Here is a 15,900-nt window from a genome sequence, read left to right as displayed (position 1 = left end):
GCGTCATGTTCCAGGCCAGGGACCACATGGGTGGAATTCAGGCTCCATTTTCAGGAAATGTGACTGTTGCCTTTTCATTTACACAAAAATGAAAAATAAATAACAGATGTTTGAACACATGTTGCAACTCATCTTACTGGAACTTAAAAGTGCATTCTGACTGAGAAAATTCAATTAGAAAATCCACACACCAAAAAAGATGTTTTGAATGAAATGCACTTTGTCTTTCTGTCTCTCTCACACACACACACACACACACACAAACAATATCTCGTTTCTTCTTCAGGGAGCAGCTGTGAAGGAAACTGGGGGAGGGAGATGAACATAACATCCCATCTTTGTGTTTCATACAGAGCGAAGCTTTTAGGCCAGCCTTCCTGAACTGGAGGGGGTGTGGCATGCATTAAAATTAAACATCAGTGACCTGAGAAGCTTATAAAATAGCTTGGGAGAAGCCAGTCACCAACAGAAGGCATCTCAAATTGGATGATTTTGCATGTGGAAACTGCTTTCATCTTGAAGAAAAAGGTATGTACTGTGGTATTAATTCTCATTTATGATAAATAATGCTTAAAATAGAGACAGTCTTGAGTTTTCATTGCCCCTTTTCAGCTAAAAATAGTAACTAACACAACTGAGGGCCTTTGGCCAGTTGCTTTGCAGACTTGGTCTCATTTTTCCATAAACAACCTTACAAAGAAGATATTGTTAGTGCCATTTTTCAGATGAGGAAAGTGAAGTTCAGATATCCTAAGCAACAGGCCTAAGGTAAGACCACCAACAAATGCCAGAGCTGGGGTACCAACGCGGTGCTGACTCACCTCAAAGTCTTCTGCTGGCACTACACACCCCCCTCTATATTATGAGACAATGAGGAATTGTTCCATACACCAATACTGTGAGAGATGAATTCTCAGAGGGTTGTTATCCAGTGTGAATTACAGTAAAATTGACGGAAAAGTGAATTGGAATGCACTATGTGAATAGAAAATGCATTTAATATTAATAGAATTAATTATTATTACATTAAATTAAATTAATAGAAAATGCAAAAATATTTTCTTCAGAAGATATATTTTCTTGTTAGAGTCAATAGCAAAATGGTTTTTAAGACCCATTTACTTGTGGAAATGTATTTTTTTTTTTTTGGTCACATGAAATCTAAAAGCCTAGTCCTTAATATTCTGCAGCTCCTTGAGACCAGGCACCAGGTCCAGGCTAACATGCAGGTGTGTAGACTCTTAGGAAACCTGACCTAAGTTCTGGCTTCACAGCTTGTCAGAAAGTAACCTCACTGAGTACACAGAGAATTGTCAGCACAGGACACTTCCAGTTAGGTTGTTGTGAAGATTCAATGCACATGTAAAATACTGAAGCCAGGGCTCCTCCCTGGAGAAGCTCAGTGAGTGTGAGCAGTGATCCACAGAGTCAATTCTGGCCCAGTGTGGATGCACCATAACCTTAGTAGAATTGTTTTTTAATTATTTAATATTTAGTTAAAATAATACTTAAATTATATCTTTTTTAAAAGTATTTAAACTCTCCTCATTGGGACAGTCTTCCCATTAGTATTAGGAGACAATGCAAAAATAAGTCATGCATACCCAAGTTCATAGATATATGTTAATAATGTGATTTACCCTCAGAAGGTGCTCAATAAGCACTGGGTAAAGTAGAATGCAAGGGGTACTGCAGAAAAATGATGGATGCTATCAACTCTTTCTCTCACAATAAGTTTTCATCATAGGAATAAAACTACTGCAATAAAGAGGTATCTTTGGAAGAGTTGCAGGCAAGGGGAATTAGTTTTGCTCTGAAATCCTCCTACAGAGCTAAAGAACATGTTTCAGCCCACAATAGAACATTCTGTAACAAGATATTTGTCAGAGTAAGACGGGGAACTGACTTTTGGTGCAACTGTCACGTGGTGAAACGAGACTTATCGGGTACAGAGGTAGATGTTTATTGAAGCCACTGAAGGTGGGCACAGAAGGAAGCATGCTCAGGGGTGTGACAGAATGGAGAGGTGGAGATGGGGCCCGAGTCCCAGCGCTCTGCCCCTTCTGGGCCTCAACTTCCCCATCTGTACACCTGAGGGGGGGGGTTGGATAAATGACCTCTAAGGTCCTGTCCAGTTTGGGGGAGGGGGTGCCTGTAGAATGTGTAGAATGTGTGGCCATCCTCTGGGCTTAGAATTCCTGGGCAAGGCACTGAGCTTGGAGCCTACTAGGGGCCAAGAGTAGAACTTCAGTGGTTCTAAGAACCTCTTGGAAAGAAATGCAAATTTTTGTGGATTTAGGCTGGATTTTGGCATCCATCATCCCCCAAAAGGTTAAAAGACAAGTGTCGTTTACCTGGTGGTAGGGGCTGACGGGAAGTGGAGCCTCAAAGACTAAGGAAAGGGCCCCACAGCAGACGTGCTCAAGGCAGGGACTCAGGGACCACTCCTCCTCCCGCCAACCTCGCATCAGTTTTTACTCATTAGGTAACTGTTCTTTCGAAAAACGGGCAACAAAACTTCCAGAAGAAAAGCTATTGATTATTAAAGGTTATTTGGAAGTTTAGAGATTCATAAGAAAGTGGTTATAATTATTCCTGTTATGACACATCCTTTTAAATATTCAGACCTGAGAACATCTTGCTTGCATTGATTCAGTCCTGTTCATCACAGGGAGAAAGGCAAAGCACTGGAAATAGCTCCTGTGCAGCTATAGGCAAGGAGTCACAAGGAAGAGAACAGACTGAGAGCAAGTCAGTGAAAGAAGCAGGGAGCAGCCCAGGCTACTACCCTGTCAACAGCGCTGCAGCCCTCACCCCTGCCCACTGCCCGTCCTCAAAGAAGCTTCCACGCCCAAGGGTGCTGGGCTCAAATGCTTTTTGCACAATTACAAGTCAGCTACTGGTCCTTTTCTGGTTAAATGTACAGCATCTATGAAAAATACCCTCAACAGCATGTCCAAGGAAGGAAGGAAGGAAGGAAGGAAGGCAGGGAGGAAGGAAGGAAGGAAAGAAGGAAGGTAGGAAGGAAGGAAGGAAGGAAAAGAAAGAAAGAGGAAGGGAGGGAGGGAGGGAGGGAGGGAGAAAGGAAGGAAGAAAGAAAAAGAAATTCAGGAAACACAATATTTTGCTCCTGCTTTTCATAATAATAACTAGCATTTATTGAGCATTTTCTCTGTCAGACACTGCTCTAAATGCTCTCCTTATATTTTCTTATTTAATTCTCATGAAACTTCATGAGGTTGGTATGATTATTATTCCCACTTAATAGCCAAGGAAACTAAAGCATCCATTGGACACAGTTATACTTAGTATGTGCAGAACCAGAGTTAAAACCCAGTCAGGGTGACCCTGGAGTCCCCAGCACGCTGCTCCCTGTTAAAGTTCCAAGGCCTACTCATGGGTTGGTAAACAGACAAGCAGATGGGGGCAGGGTGGGGAAATGGAGTCAGGGAGGCATTTCTTTGATGAATCTCACAGGGCACTAAATGTAGTGAACAGTTTGTTTTCGGTTTCTTCTCTCATGGTTCACTTGATGGCTTCACTCTCTCCCTTTGCCTACCCACCCGCAACACACACACATTGTTTCTGTTCATACAATAAGTACCTACTGCACCTGGCACTGCGAGGTTCTGTGGGTGAGTCCAGGGAGAATCAAAAACGATGCCCGTCCTTGAAAAATGCATAATTAGGTGTGTAGGGTCAGGGGAGCTGGCAAAATAAATCCAACAAACTCTAATACCAGGCAGAATGTGTTCTAATGGTGGCACAAAAGCTTCTAGAGAGGCTCACAGGGGTGGAGGGCCTCACAGTGACACTGATGACTGAGGTGGCCCTGGGGGATGAGGGGCTCAGACAGGCTGAGTGGGAGGCTGTGCACAGAGGGACCGGCCAGCCCAGAAATTTTCCTCTGGGGACTCTGTGTCCTCAGGAGACTCCGAGCGCCTCCAGCTGCTTTGTTCTCCCCACTCCAGGTCCACCTCCAGCCACCCAGCTCCAAGATGGTACCAGCGCTGCTGCTGCTGCTTCCTGCCCTGGCCGGACTCTTTGGAGCAGCTGAGGGACAAGCTTTCCATCTCGGGAAATGCCCAAATCCTCCAGTGCAGGAGAACTTTGATGTGAATAAGGTGCGGTAAAAGGCTAAACTCCCGCTTGTTTTGCTGTCTCCTGTTTGCATAAGCATCCTACCAGGTTCGGTTTTATTCTTCTGCTTTAATGGCCACAGCAAGCCTTGGGGTAGGTACTTATCTTACTGGGAGCTCCCCCAAAGCAGACCCTGAGACAAGAACTGGGGAGCAGAGATGTTTTAGAAGATGATCCCAGGAAGCCTGAGTGGGCATGTGGGGAAACAGACAGAGAAGGCAGGAAAGTAACCTGTTCACATGAGCAGGTTACTCTGGGAACAATGGGGTTCAATCCTGCTGGGGATTCTCTGAGGAAATATGTAGAATGTGCCTCAGGTTGTCCCACGGACGGATGTAGGTGGGCAGTGGGAGCTCCCATGGCACTGGCCAAGCCTGTGGCAGAGAAGGAGACCCAGGGGCTCAAGGTGCGAAGCTGGCAGTGTGTATGGGAAGCCCGCTGTGATGGAAGTGAGCCCAGAGGTGGGCTGAAAGGACATGGGACAGGGCATTGACAGCAGCTGCTGCAGAAATATTATCCTCACTCTACAGCTGAAGAAGCTGAACGTCAGAGAGCTTGCAACCCACTCAGGTCACACAGCCAGTAAATGCAGAGTAGGATCCAAAACTAGGCTTCCGAGGAGCGCAGGACCCCCACAGGTTACTCAAACAGAGCCCAGGAGAGGACAGCACTCCCCCAAGGGGCTTTCTTGTTACCTGCACTAAAAAGATATCGATAGAATCAACTCCCCCATATATGGTAAGGATTGTCTTTTCACCTTATTGATGTGTCTTTTGAGCACAAAACTTTTCAATATTAATGAAGTCCAATTTATCTATTTTTTCTTTTGTTGCTTGTGCTTTTGGTGGCATATCTAAAAAAAATTGCCTAGTCTAAGGTTATAAAGATTTACTCCTATATTTTCTTCTAAGTGATTTACTGTTGTAGTTCTTACATTTAAGTCTTTGATTCATTTTAAGTTAAATTTTGTATACTGTGTGATATAGGAGTCAAACTTCTTTCTTTGGCATGAGGATATCCAGTTGTTCCAGGACGGTTTGTTGAGAAGACTATTCTTTCGCCATTGAATGGTCTTGACACCCTTGTTGAAAATCAATTGACCATATGTGTAAGAGTTTATTTTTGGACCCTCAATTCTATTCTATTGATCTATATGTCTGTCCTTATACCAGCACAGTATAGTCTTGATTACTGTAGCTTTGTAGTAAGTTTTGACGTCAGAATATATGAGTTCTTCAACTTTGTTCTTCTGGCTATTATGGGCCCTTTGTATTTCCGTATAAATTTTAGGCTCATTTTGTCAATTTCTGCAAAGAAGCAAGTTGGAATTTTGATCGAGACTGTATTAAATCTGTTGGTCAATTTGGAGAGTATTGCCATCTTAACAATTTTAAGTCTTCCTATCCATGAACATAGGATGTCTTTCCATTTACTTAGGTCTCCTTTAATTTACTTCAACAATGTTTTGTAGTTTTCAGAGTATGTTTTATGCTTCTTTGGTTAAATTTTTTCATAAGAATTTGATTCTTTTGATGCTACTATAAATGGGATTTTCTTAAATTAATTTGCAGATTGGTCATTTTAAGTACAGAAATACATTTTATTTCTATATATTAATTCTTGTATCTTTAACCTTGCTGAATTCATTTGTTAGTTCTAATAATTGTGTGTGTGTGTGTATTCCTTAGGATTTTCTATATATAAAACCCTGTCATCTGGAAATGGAGATAGTTTTACTTCTTCCTTTTCATAATTATCTTTAAACATTGCATTCTCCTCATAGAGATAGAGAAACAGAGACCCCCAAAGACAAAAAGACCTTCACAAAAATATTATGAGATCATGAGGGAACATGACATGAAAAGCAATCTTCCACCTCTGAGTTTCTTCCTTTCTGGAAAATCGTGTGTTCTCGTTTTTAATTGTGGAACATTAAAGTCACCTTAACAATAATAGAACTATTTAAAATGCATTGTATATAATGGAGATTTTCTGAGGATGCCTATGAAACCAGCTGACCTTTAACCTTATTCTTCAGTGCTTTAAATGCCTGTTAAGTTCAGTGATTTTAATTGAAAGATGTCCTTTAACAAATGAGTGGAAAATTTATGCCCTAAATGTGGGTAGATATTTTAGCAGAGAGCCAGGTGACCGAAGCAATACTGCTACCTATTTGCAGTATGCTCTCATTTCAAATTCTGACTTTTTTGAAGGTGACTGCATCTCCTTGATTTTGTTTTGTTGAGTAATACATTTTTAAATTTCTTAAATAATTTCAATCAATATTTTGACTAGGTAAATATATTCACATGGTTCAAAATTCTGAAGATTCAAAAGGACATACAATAAAAACTTTCCTTTCCACCCCTATATCCTAACCTCAGTTTTCCTCCCCAGTAGCAACCAGTAAAAACAGCTTATGGTGTATCTTTTGGGAGATAATATGTACATATATAAAAAAGCACATACATAACTGCAGTAGGAAGAATGATGTCCATGCCATATTCCCCAGAATCTGCAAATTGTTTCTTTACATGGAAAAGGGGATTTTGAAGCTGTGATTAAAGTAATGGAGCTTGAGATGGCAAGAGTATCCTGCATTATCAGGTGGGTCCAATCTAATCATTAGAAGCAAAGAACCTTACCCAGCTGTGGTCAGAGAGATGTGATGATGGAAGAATAGTCAAAGAGATGCAGTGTGAGAGGGATTTGACCTGCTTTTGCTGCCTCTGAAGATGGAGGAAGGGATTCACAAACCAAGGAATGCTAACGGCCTCTAGAACCTGGAAAGGGCAAGAAGATAGATTCTCCTCTAGAGCCTCTGGAAAGGAATGTAGCACTGCCAGCACTTTGATTTTAACCCGGTGAGACCCGTGTCAGACTTCTGATGTACAAAACTATGAGACTATAAATTTGTGGTGTTTTAAACTTGTGGTAATTTGTTACAGCAGCAATAGAGAACTGATATAATAACCTTTTCCCCCATTTTTACATAAAAGGTAGTTTAATATATACACTATTTTGCACCTGGCTCTTTCTCCATTAAATGTATCTTGGAGATAATTACATATAGCTCTTTTAAAAGAGGGTGTATAACATTCCATTGTATGAATGTGCCATCATTTATTTACCCAGTCCCCTACTAATGCTCACTTAGGCCGTTTTCTCTCCTTTATTATTACAAATAGGACTGCAATGAATGACCTTATACGTACCTCATTTCTTAATTTCAGGAGGATACCTTCTCAGAGGTGAAATTGTTGGGCCAGAGTATATGTAGTTTTAGTTTTGCTAGATATTGCCAAGTTGCCCTCATGAAGGCTGTAGATTGGAGCAGTCTCTATGCCCAGCAATGCATGGAAGCAGGAGCGTGCCTCTCTCCCCTCACCCTCACCCGTGCAGTTGCTCACTTCCTTTAAAGATGACTCTGTGCACCGAAATTATGGACAGAGAGCAAGCCCCCAGGGGAGGAATGATACAGGTCTTCTAAATCTTGACCACCTGCCAAAAGCCTTTGTGACCAACTCCCTGTGTGGGGTTATATGAGGAGAACTTAACCAACTCTGGAGACCCAGCTCCCCACAGTAAACACATCTGACTTTGCACACAATTCAAAGATGTCTTGGAGAATCATAAAATATTTGAGATGGCAGCTTACATCATCTAAACCAATCCCTTCCTTTTACGGAGTTTAGAATTTCACATAGATTTTGACTGAAGGGGACACTGAAAGCATAGCTAAATAAAAAGCACTTTAGGAATGGGCTGTGGCATTCAACCAATGCCCACACATCCGATTCACTTATTACCATTTGAGTCAATATCTTGCTCAGTGGCTGCTGGGAACAATGCAGCCCATTTTGCCTGGTTACCCCAGGAAAAGGCTCTGCTCTGAAAGACAACAATGGGGAAGAGTTTGCAGGTCCCCAGAGAGCCACAGGGTTTGCTCTGCTTGTCGTTGTCTCTGCAGTATCTTGGAAGATGGTATGAAATTGAGAAGATCCCAGTCAGCTTTGAGAAGGGAAGTTGCATCCAAGCCAACTACTCGCTAATGGAAAACGGAAACATCAAAGTGATAAACAAAGAGCTGAGGTGAGAGGCTGTGCTTTCAAAGGCAACACACGTCCGGGAGGGAGCCCTGCAGAGACTGTCCTGGGGTGACTGGTGTCCTTGCCGTCTAGTGTGGGGAGGATGCAGACATTGCTGGGTCTGGGCTGCTCACGACAGGTCCTGAGAGGAAAGCTTTTGGCAGGCAGGATGGTAGGGACTAGAAGTCACTCATTCATTTCCATGACCACGTGCTGAGCACCTTATTGTGTCCCACACCCTGTGAGAGGTCCTAGGCACTCAATGGTAACACAAACTGCAAGGTTCCTGCTCTCGTTGCAAAACAGACCCTCTGGTAGCAAAGGACAGCAAAGGACCCTCTTGTCTGACCTCCAAACCAAGAGAGAAGCACTTTCTATATCATCTGCTGATTGAGGGCATCCAGCATAGCTTGAATCCTTCCAGAAACTGGGAGCTCAACATCTTCCATGACAATTTATCCCATCTCCAGACAGCTTTAACTCTTAGAAAACTCCTTTTCTTATTAAGCAAGAATCAGATACATACATAGTCACACTCTAGGTTGTGTGAACAGGAGAACCTACAGAAAGATATTTTTCTATTACTTCTAACAGACTGATATTTGATCCCAAAATTCATACTTTAGAAAGCAAATATAAACTTAAAAAGAAACCTAGGAAGAACTCCCACCCACCTGCCATCAACAAAGATAAGAGTAACAATAAACAATGGTGAGTAATATTAATTAAGCATTTCCTATGTGCAAGGCACTGTTCTGTATGTGTATGTATCTATACATGTGTGTACATATACATCTATTTATGTATGTACATGTAAATGAGCATAGATATTCATTTAATCCCCATAGCAACCTGAGGTTGGTACTATTATTAACCCCCTTTTTATGGATGAGGAAAATGAGGTACAGAGAGGTAAAGTAATTTGCCCAAGGGTCACACAGCTTATAAGTGATGAAGCTGAGATTCAACACCAGGGAGAAGTGAAATGGGGAAGAGACCAGAAGATATATGAAAGAGGCGGGGCATGAATGGTTGCCATTCCTGATTCCTAAGTTGTCTAAGAACTGTGTTCAACTGCAAGGAAACAACTACCACCCCGCCTGGAAGTTACTCAGGCTCAGAGAGGCTTTGCATGGCCATCCTACTACCCATTAAGCTTCCTGTGAGCCACAGTACAGTGGGCTGACTCTCTGACCCCGCATAAACCAAAGAAATAAAGTAAGAATCTTGAGCAACTCTAAAGAAAAATCCCACTCATTTCAGAGCCCAGTAAGGGCTACAGGAATTGAGACGCAGACCCCCAGAAGGTCTCACAGGAATTTTATAGGCCTCAAAATAACAATGACTTAATTTGAAATATTTTGTCCCATTCTAAGGTCAAGAGTCAGACAATGACACAGATCCCAAAACACATCAGATGCTCCCAGCTCTCCTTCTGAGTTGGGCCAGGAATCATCTTTAACTGTACCCGGAGTATTAGGTCACTCTGCCTCTAGGGTCACTTCTACTTAAGAGCAAAGGCATATGGAGAAAGGTTTGTTAGTCAGGAAAATGGTATAGATTCTGCAGAACAAGCAGGGGGCATGGCAGGGAGCCTGAGCAAAATACCCTTAGCCAGTGTCAAAGTGCTGGGGCCAAAGCAGCTGGCTCAGGGCTGGGAGCTGAAGGGGTTAGGTGCCCAGTTTCAAATCCTGGTTCTACCACTTACTAATGATGTGATCTTAGGTTAGTTATGGTAATTTTCTAGGCCTCAGTTTCCTCCTCTGTAAATTGGTAATAATCATAGTACGTCCGTCCATAAGGTTGTGTGAACATTAAATGGGGTAACACATGTAAGGCACTTAGAACAGTGTTTGGCATGTGGTAATCATTTAATATTACCTATTATTGCTAATATGCTGCTACCCTTGAAAATACAAATGCATTTTTCCTATGAACAAATTGTGAATTTATGATCAGAGACTGGTATTTTGAAAACTGTCCTGGAGCAAAACATAAATGATGGTGAAAAGGGGGAAAGTCTGTTGGGAAGAGACTGGTTTGTTGCTAAGCAACTGCATGCAGATAGAAATGGACTGTCTTCCATCTTACAGGTTGACTCCCAGGTGAGAGCAGGGCATGGTCTCTAGCCCTACTCAGTGATAAACAGACTATGCAATCCAGGAGCATCAGAGAACATTTCCCACCCCCAGCCCCCTTACCTGTTGCTTATTGTCTGGTTTCTAGGATATCCATCCCCACTAACCATAGCCTACTGACTTTCTAACACATGCCATTGCTCCAATTTTAGTTTGTCTGCCCCTCTGAGAACTGGTGAACAGGAAACTCCTCTGTTGGCCTGCTAGGAAGAGCACCCTCCTTCACAGCCTCAATCCCTAGGCCTTTCCCCTTTCCCTTAGATCCAGGGGGTCATTGGAAGTTCCAGAAATGGGGCCAGCTCCCTTCAAAAGAGTGAAAGTATTTCATCCATCCAAGCAAAAAGACCATCGCTTTTAAGACACCACCATTTTATATACCACTAAAAAAGAAATGACACTAACAATTGTAAGGTGGCATTAATTGTAAGATGCACATTTCTTCACATCTAATGTCTCTGAGATCTGGATGCCTGGGAGAATCCCTGAAGTGAGGTAAATGTTTCCTCACTGCCTGCTTTGACCTGGCCTACGTCAGAATCTCCCACACTCGATCAGAAGCTTGCTGAACTGGATGGGGTCTCAGAGCTATGAACCCAGGCATATGAACCCCTTTATGGGACAAATGATGCCACGTGATATCACTGAGGCCCAAAGAGGGGGAAACTTGGCAGATCTCCAGATTCCACGTTTTACATGATTTTCAGTAATCCAGTCAGTCCTTATTTTTTCCTTTCTCATTTTTGAAGAAGTGAATCTTTGTTCTGTGTTGGGTTGTTTTATTTGCTTGTTTTTCCCTTCCCTTTTCCTCCCTCTTGGTTTGGAGCCCAGGAGCAGAAAATGGCCTTGCAGGCTACTACATACACTCCAAAAAACAGTGTTGAAATACCAGGGCCTCACATATTATTCAGTCCTGGGGCATTGCAATTGTTGATTCTTATCACCCAAAAGTTGTCTTCCTCTGCTCCGTCTCAGAGACAGCAAGAAAGCGAAGGGGAGGGAACGGAACTAGGACTCAACCTGTTTCCAAGAACCTCCTACCCAGAAATTGCAATGTTGGCCACCATGATTGTTGGTGTCACAAATCTTGCCTTTCCTTGATTTGGGTCTTTTAATGAGTTCAGGTTTTTTGGTTTTTGTTTTTAACTCATTGCAGAGCTGATGGAACTGTGAATCAAATTGAAGGTGAAGCCACCCTGGAGAACATCACGGAGCCCGCCAAGTTGGGAGTTAAGTTTTTCTGGTGTAAGTATACACTTCTCGCAGGAGGTGTCAAGGACAGGAGATATGCAAACGGAAGGCTAGAGCCCTGGGTCAGAGCACTCCCATCACATCTGAGTGTCACCCATACTGATTCAATGCATAATTATTCGTTGAGCACCTCCTACCTGCCATGCGCTGGGCTAGGCCCTGGAGATGCAAAGATGAGCAAGACAGAGCTGGCCCTCGTCCCTGAGAAGCTTACATGTCAGTGTGGATACTGACGAGCACCCAGGTGATTTACTATAAAACTACAGTAAGTGTGTCAATAGAGGAAGCACAGATTGGAGACCACTGGGCATGAGCCGTAGGAGACCCAAGCCAGTCTTGTTTCCCAGACGAAACTAATAACTGAAAAATTAGTAGTTATTAACAGAACAACTAACATGTGAGAAATCTTGGAGGTAAGAGATGATAAGAGTGAAGGTAAATTGGAGTCCTGGCTCTGTCTGCCATTTTCTAGCCAAATTGTTGGAGTTTCATTTGGGTCCACCTTCCCCTTAACTTTAACAAGCTGGGCAGTGAGTTTTCCTTGGTGTTGGGAAGTGGAGTTACTGAATAATATCCTCTGAACTGAAAAGGAACTTTGAGACTGGAAACAAAGCAGACAACTCCATAAAGAACAATTAAGAAGTTTATTGTGGGTAGAATCGTGTGGACGACCCTAGGAGGCATTCACAGCTGCACTGCATTCCGCCAAAAGGGGTACAGGGCACTTAAAGGAGCCAAAGCTAAAAATAGAATGACTACTAAAGAGAAGCACGTCCACATTGACAGGAACTGAGGGGTTTTCCTCCCCGCACTCTCACCCCAGGGGTCTCGTGACCATTAACCACCTGTGTCAGCAAAAGGCATTCTTCCAGTTTTCATGTCAGATGAAGTTTATAGGGAACTAACCTGGCTTGGGTGTATTCCTTGTGAGTAAGCTAAAGCTCAGTCTCACAAAAAAAGGGAGAGGGTAGGACCGCAGGCCTAAGATGGAACTGACAAAATGGAGCCAGTGTGGTTCAACCACACACTTGACTTGGACCTTGGCTGTGGAGGTCAAGTTCACAGAGGAAGTTTCTGGATTCAGATGGGGAAAGTAAATTCTCCATCTCTCTTAAGGACTGTTTTAATGTTGAGCTTTCAACACTATACAGATGTCAATCAGTGAATCGTAACCTGTTACCACCTGATTTACCGTATTCTTTTTTTTTTTTTTTTTTTTTTTTAAATTTATTTATTTTATTTATTTATTTTTGGCTGTGTTGGGTCTTCGTTGCTGTGTGCGGGCTTTCTCTAGTTGCGGCGAGCGGGGGCTACTCTTCATTGCGGTGCGCAGGCTTCTCATTGCGGTGGCTTCTCTTATTGTGGAGCACGGGCTCTAGGCGCATGGGCTTCAGTAGTTGTGGCACTTGGGCTCAGTAGTTGTGGCTCACAGGCTCTAGAGCGCAGGCTCAGTAGTTGTGGCGCACGAGCTTAGTCGCTCCGCGGCATGTGGGATCCTCCCGGACCAGGGCTCGAACCCGTGTCCCCTGCATTGGCAGGCGGACTCTTAACCACTGCGCCACCAGGGAAGCCCTGATTTACCGTATTCTTAAGAATGGTGGGATTTTCAAAGTTCGCACAAGAAGAAAAACAAGCAGACCAACATTAGCCCCTACCTCCTTCCGTAGGTGGGTTCTAGAGGAAGCTGGGTGGTACCAACTTGGAAAGCCTGGGGCCCCTGACCTTACCTTCTTGACTCCGCTTAGCTAAGTGGTGGTCCCATACACACTAGTGCTAAATGCTGCCTGTTGGTCCAGGGGGTACAGCCAAACCTCCCAGGTATTATGGACTTCCAGGTACCAACCTGCAATCAGGGAGTGGGGGGGATCCAGAATGATGACTCTGAACTCTGGCTGCACACTGGAATCACTGGGGAGCTTTCAAAAGTACCAACAGCCTCCAGTTCAGAATTTGGGAGTTGGGGTGAGGGGAGGTTGGCCTGGTATTTTTCAAAGTTCCCGTATGATTCCCATGTGAAGTCACAATTAAGAACCACTGATGTAGAAGAATTAGAACCCCAGAGCCTGGCTTCCAGGGCGCTAGAGGTGAAGGTTTCTCTTGCCCTGGTCCCTCCTAATACTGGCCTTTCTCTGGTTTTCAGTCATGCCATCAGCTCCGTACTGGGTCCTGGCCACCGACTATGAGAACTACGCCCTCGTGTACTCCTGTACCACAATCATCTGGCTTTTTCACATGGATCATGTTTGGCTCTTGGGAAGAAACCCTTATCTCCCTCCAGAAACAGTGACCTATCTCAAAGATATCCTGACCTCTAATAACATTGACATTGAGAAAATAACTGTCACAGATCAGGTGAACTGCCCCGAGTTCCTATAACCAGGCTCTAAAGGGAGGCTGCATTCGCTCCATGTTCCTTCTTTTGCTTTGCTTTTCCCCTTCACCACCCCTCATAAAGACAACCCAAACCACCACAGCAAACTATTACAAATACCAGAAGGGAAATGTGACAGCAGAAGCTAGTGGAGAGGAACTCAAGGCAAGTTGGCCCAAACACTTAGCCATGCACCATCCTGTTACCTTGCAAGCCTGATAATAAACTTGCTGCTGACCTGCTGTGCTCACAGTAGACTACAAATTGGACTAATTATTGGGAGTTTTAAATTCTAAGCGTATGTTTGGAAATCCTTAAGCAGTTATGTTGAAAAAAAAAAAAGAAGCACTGAACAGTTTAAAGGTAAAAATCTTGTTTCTAGAAAGGGAAAGCTGATGGCAAAGGCACATACCAGGTGACCTGAATCCAGGTGGCCCCATCCTGCAGTAGGCAGTCCATAGCGGGGAATCATTTGGAGTTTTTGAGTCTCTGACAGGCAGTTTCCTGGAGGCATTTACTTTCTTATCAGGAGGTCTTCAGAGTCAGGTGAAGAATGGGACCATCTTGGGTCTGTGCCAGGAAGAAGAGAATCTATGAGGGTGAAGCTATGGGAATTTTTTTAAGAAAATAATTTTTGGGTCTTTTATTCAACTGATATTTACTGGGACCCGACTGCATTCCAGGCATTGAAAAATACAGAATCCCTCTCCTCCCACAGCAGCTCACAGACTAGGGAGGGAGACTGACAAGTAAAGATACAATTTTAATCCAAGCTGAGGGGTCCATAGGCAGGGGCATGTGGAGGGAGACATGGGAGCTCCGAGAAGGTCTCAACCCCTGCCAGGCATAGGTACCCACAAGGCTGTACAGTCACATCTCAGAGTGTCCCGGCTTCAAGGAGTCAGGAACCACCTGGAGTTTGTTGTTGCTGTTGTTGTTCTTTACATTTTACTATTAAAATCAGAACAATCTCAAAATCATCACCCTGCGATTACTCTTAGGTCACATAATATTTGTAATCCACTAATGTTTTGGGAAATGAATAGAAAATTAAGCCATTTGATTAGCTTTTTGCATTTTCAGCATGACTATAAAATATTTCCTTGAGCACTTGCGACGCTTCACTGCTTTATATTAAAGGTTATAAAAATTCCAAGAAACTTAATGTGTATCATTTTCATTTTACTAAATAAATATGACCTCAAAATGTAGCTTGCTATTCGAAATTCCTAAAGGCTGAAAACCACTGGACAAAAAGGCGGTGATGGAGAGGTAGGTATTGAAGAAGAGCCTCTTCCCACAAGCTCGGCCTGCTGTTGCATCTGTGCTTTATCACACTGCCCACCCCACCAGAGGGTACCTGGCTCCTCTTCTAAAATACAGTTCTAGGCTTCCCTGGTGGCGCAGTGGTTGAGAATCTGCCTGCTAATGCAGGAGACACGGGTTCGAGCCCTGGTCTGGGAAGATCCCACATGCCGCAGAGCAGCTGGGCCCGTGAGCCACAATTGCTGAGCCTGCGCGTCTGGAGCCTGTGCTCCGCGGCGGGAGAGGCCGCGATGGTGAGAGGCCCGTGCACAGCGATGAAGAGTGGCCCCCACTTGCCGCGGCTGGGGAAGGCCCTCGCACAGAAACGAGGACCCAACACAGCCATAAATTAAAAATAAATAAATAAATAAAATACAGTTCTTCCCAAGAGTGTTAAGCTGCTTATCTCTCTCTTAACTCATGGTACAAGACAAGCTATCATTGTGTTCCTCTTAACAGCTGTCTGGTAGCATCTAAAACAATGACCATGGCTACATTTTGCACCTTTACAGTGCAGGTACCAGAGGTGAGTGAACCTCAGAAAATGGGGGGAATTCAGAGGATAGCATGGGGGCACCACGTATCTAGAGGAAACGTGCGGAAAAACAGC

The 15,900-nt window shown here is 43.6% G+C and overlaps 1 protein-coding gene across 1 annotated transcript; it reads left to right on the top strand.

Moving 5' to 3' along the window:
* Positions 1-353: 353 nt before the first annotated feature.
* Positions 354-14,235, top strand: APOD (apolipoprotein D). Its single transcript, XM_007171573.3, has 5 exons — positions 354-528; positions 3,972-4,124; positions 8,111-8,232; positions 11,520-11,608; positions 13,755-14,235. The coding sequence occupies exons 1-5, from the start codon at positions 487-489 to the stop codon at positions 13,988-13,990; spliced, it is 642 nt and encodes a 213-aa protein (XP_007171635.1). The 5' UTR covers positions 354-486; the 3' UTR covers positions 13,991-14,235.
* The last annotated feature ends 1,665 nt before the right edge of the window (positions 14,236-15,900 follow it).

This window comes from Balaenoptera acutorostrata, chromosome 4 (assembly GCF_949987535.1).
Source record: "Balaenoptera acutorostrata chromosome 4, mBalAcu1.1, whole genome shotgun sequence".
In the NCBI taxonomy this organism is placed as follows: Eukaryota; Metazoa; Chordata; class Mammalia; order Artiodactyla; family Balaenopteridae; genus Balaenoptera; species Balaenoptera acutorostrata.
This window is presented reverse-complemented; position numbering and strand designations above follow the sequence as displayed.

Bases quoted from the DNA above. Each gene is read 5' to 3' on its own strand.
- APOD (XM_007171573.3), top strand. From the start codon at position 487: ATGATTTTGCATGTGGAAACTGCTTTCATCTTGAAGAAAAAG. The intron at 4,125-8,110 runs GTGCGGTAAAAG...TTGTCTCTGCAG, and splicing joins AGAACTTTGATGTGAATAAG to TATCTTGGAAGATGGTATGA. The intron at 11,609-13,754 runs GTAAGTATACAC...TCTGGTTTTCAG, and splicing joins GGGAGTTAAGTTTTTCTGGT to TCATGCCATCAGCTCCGTAC.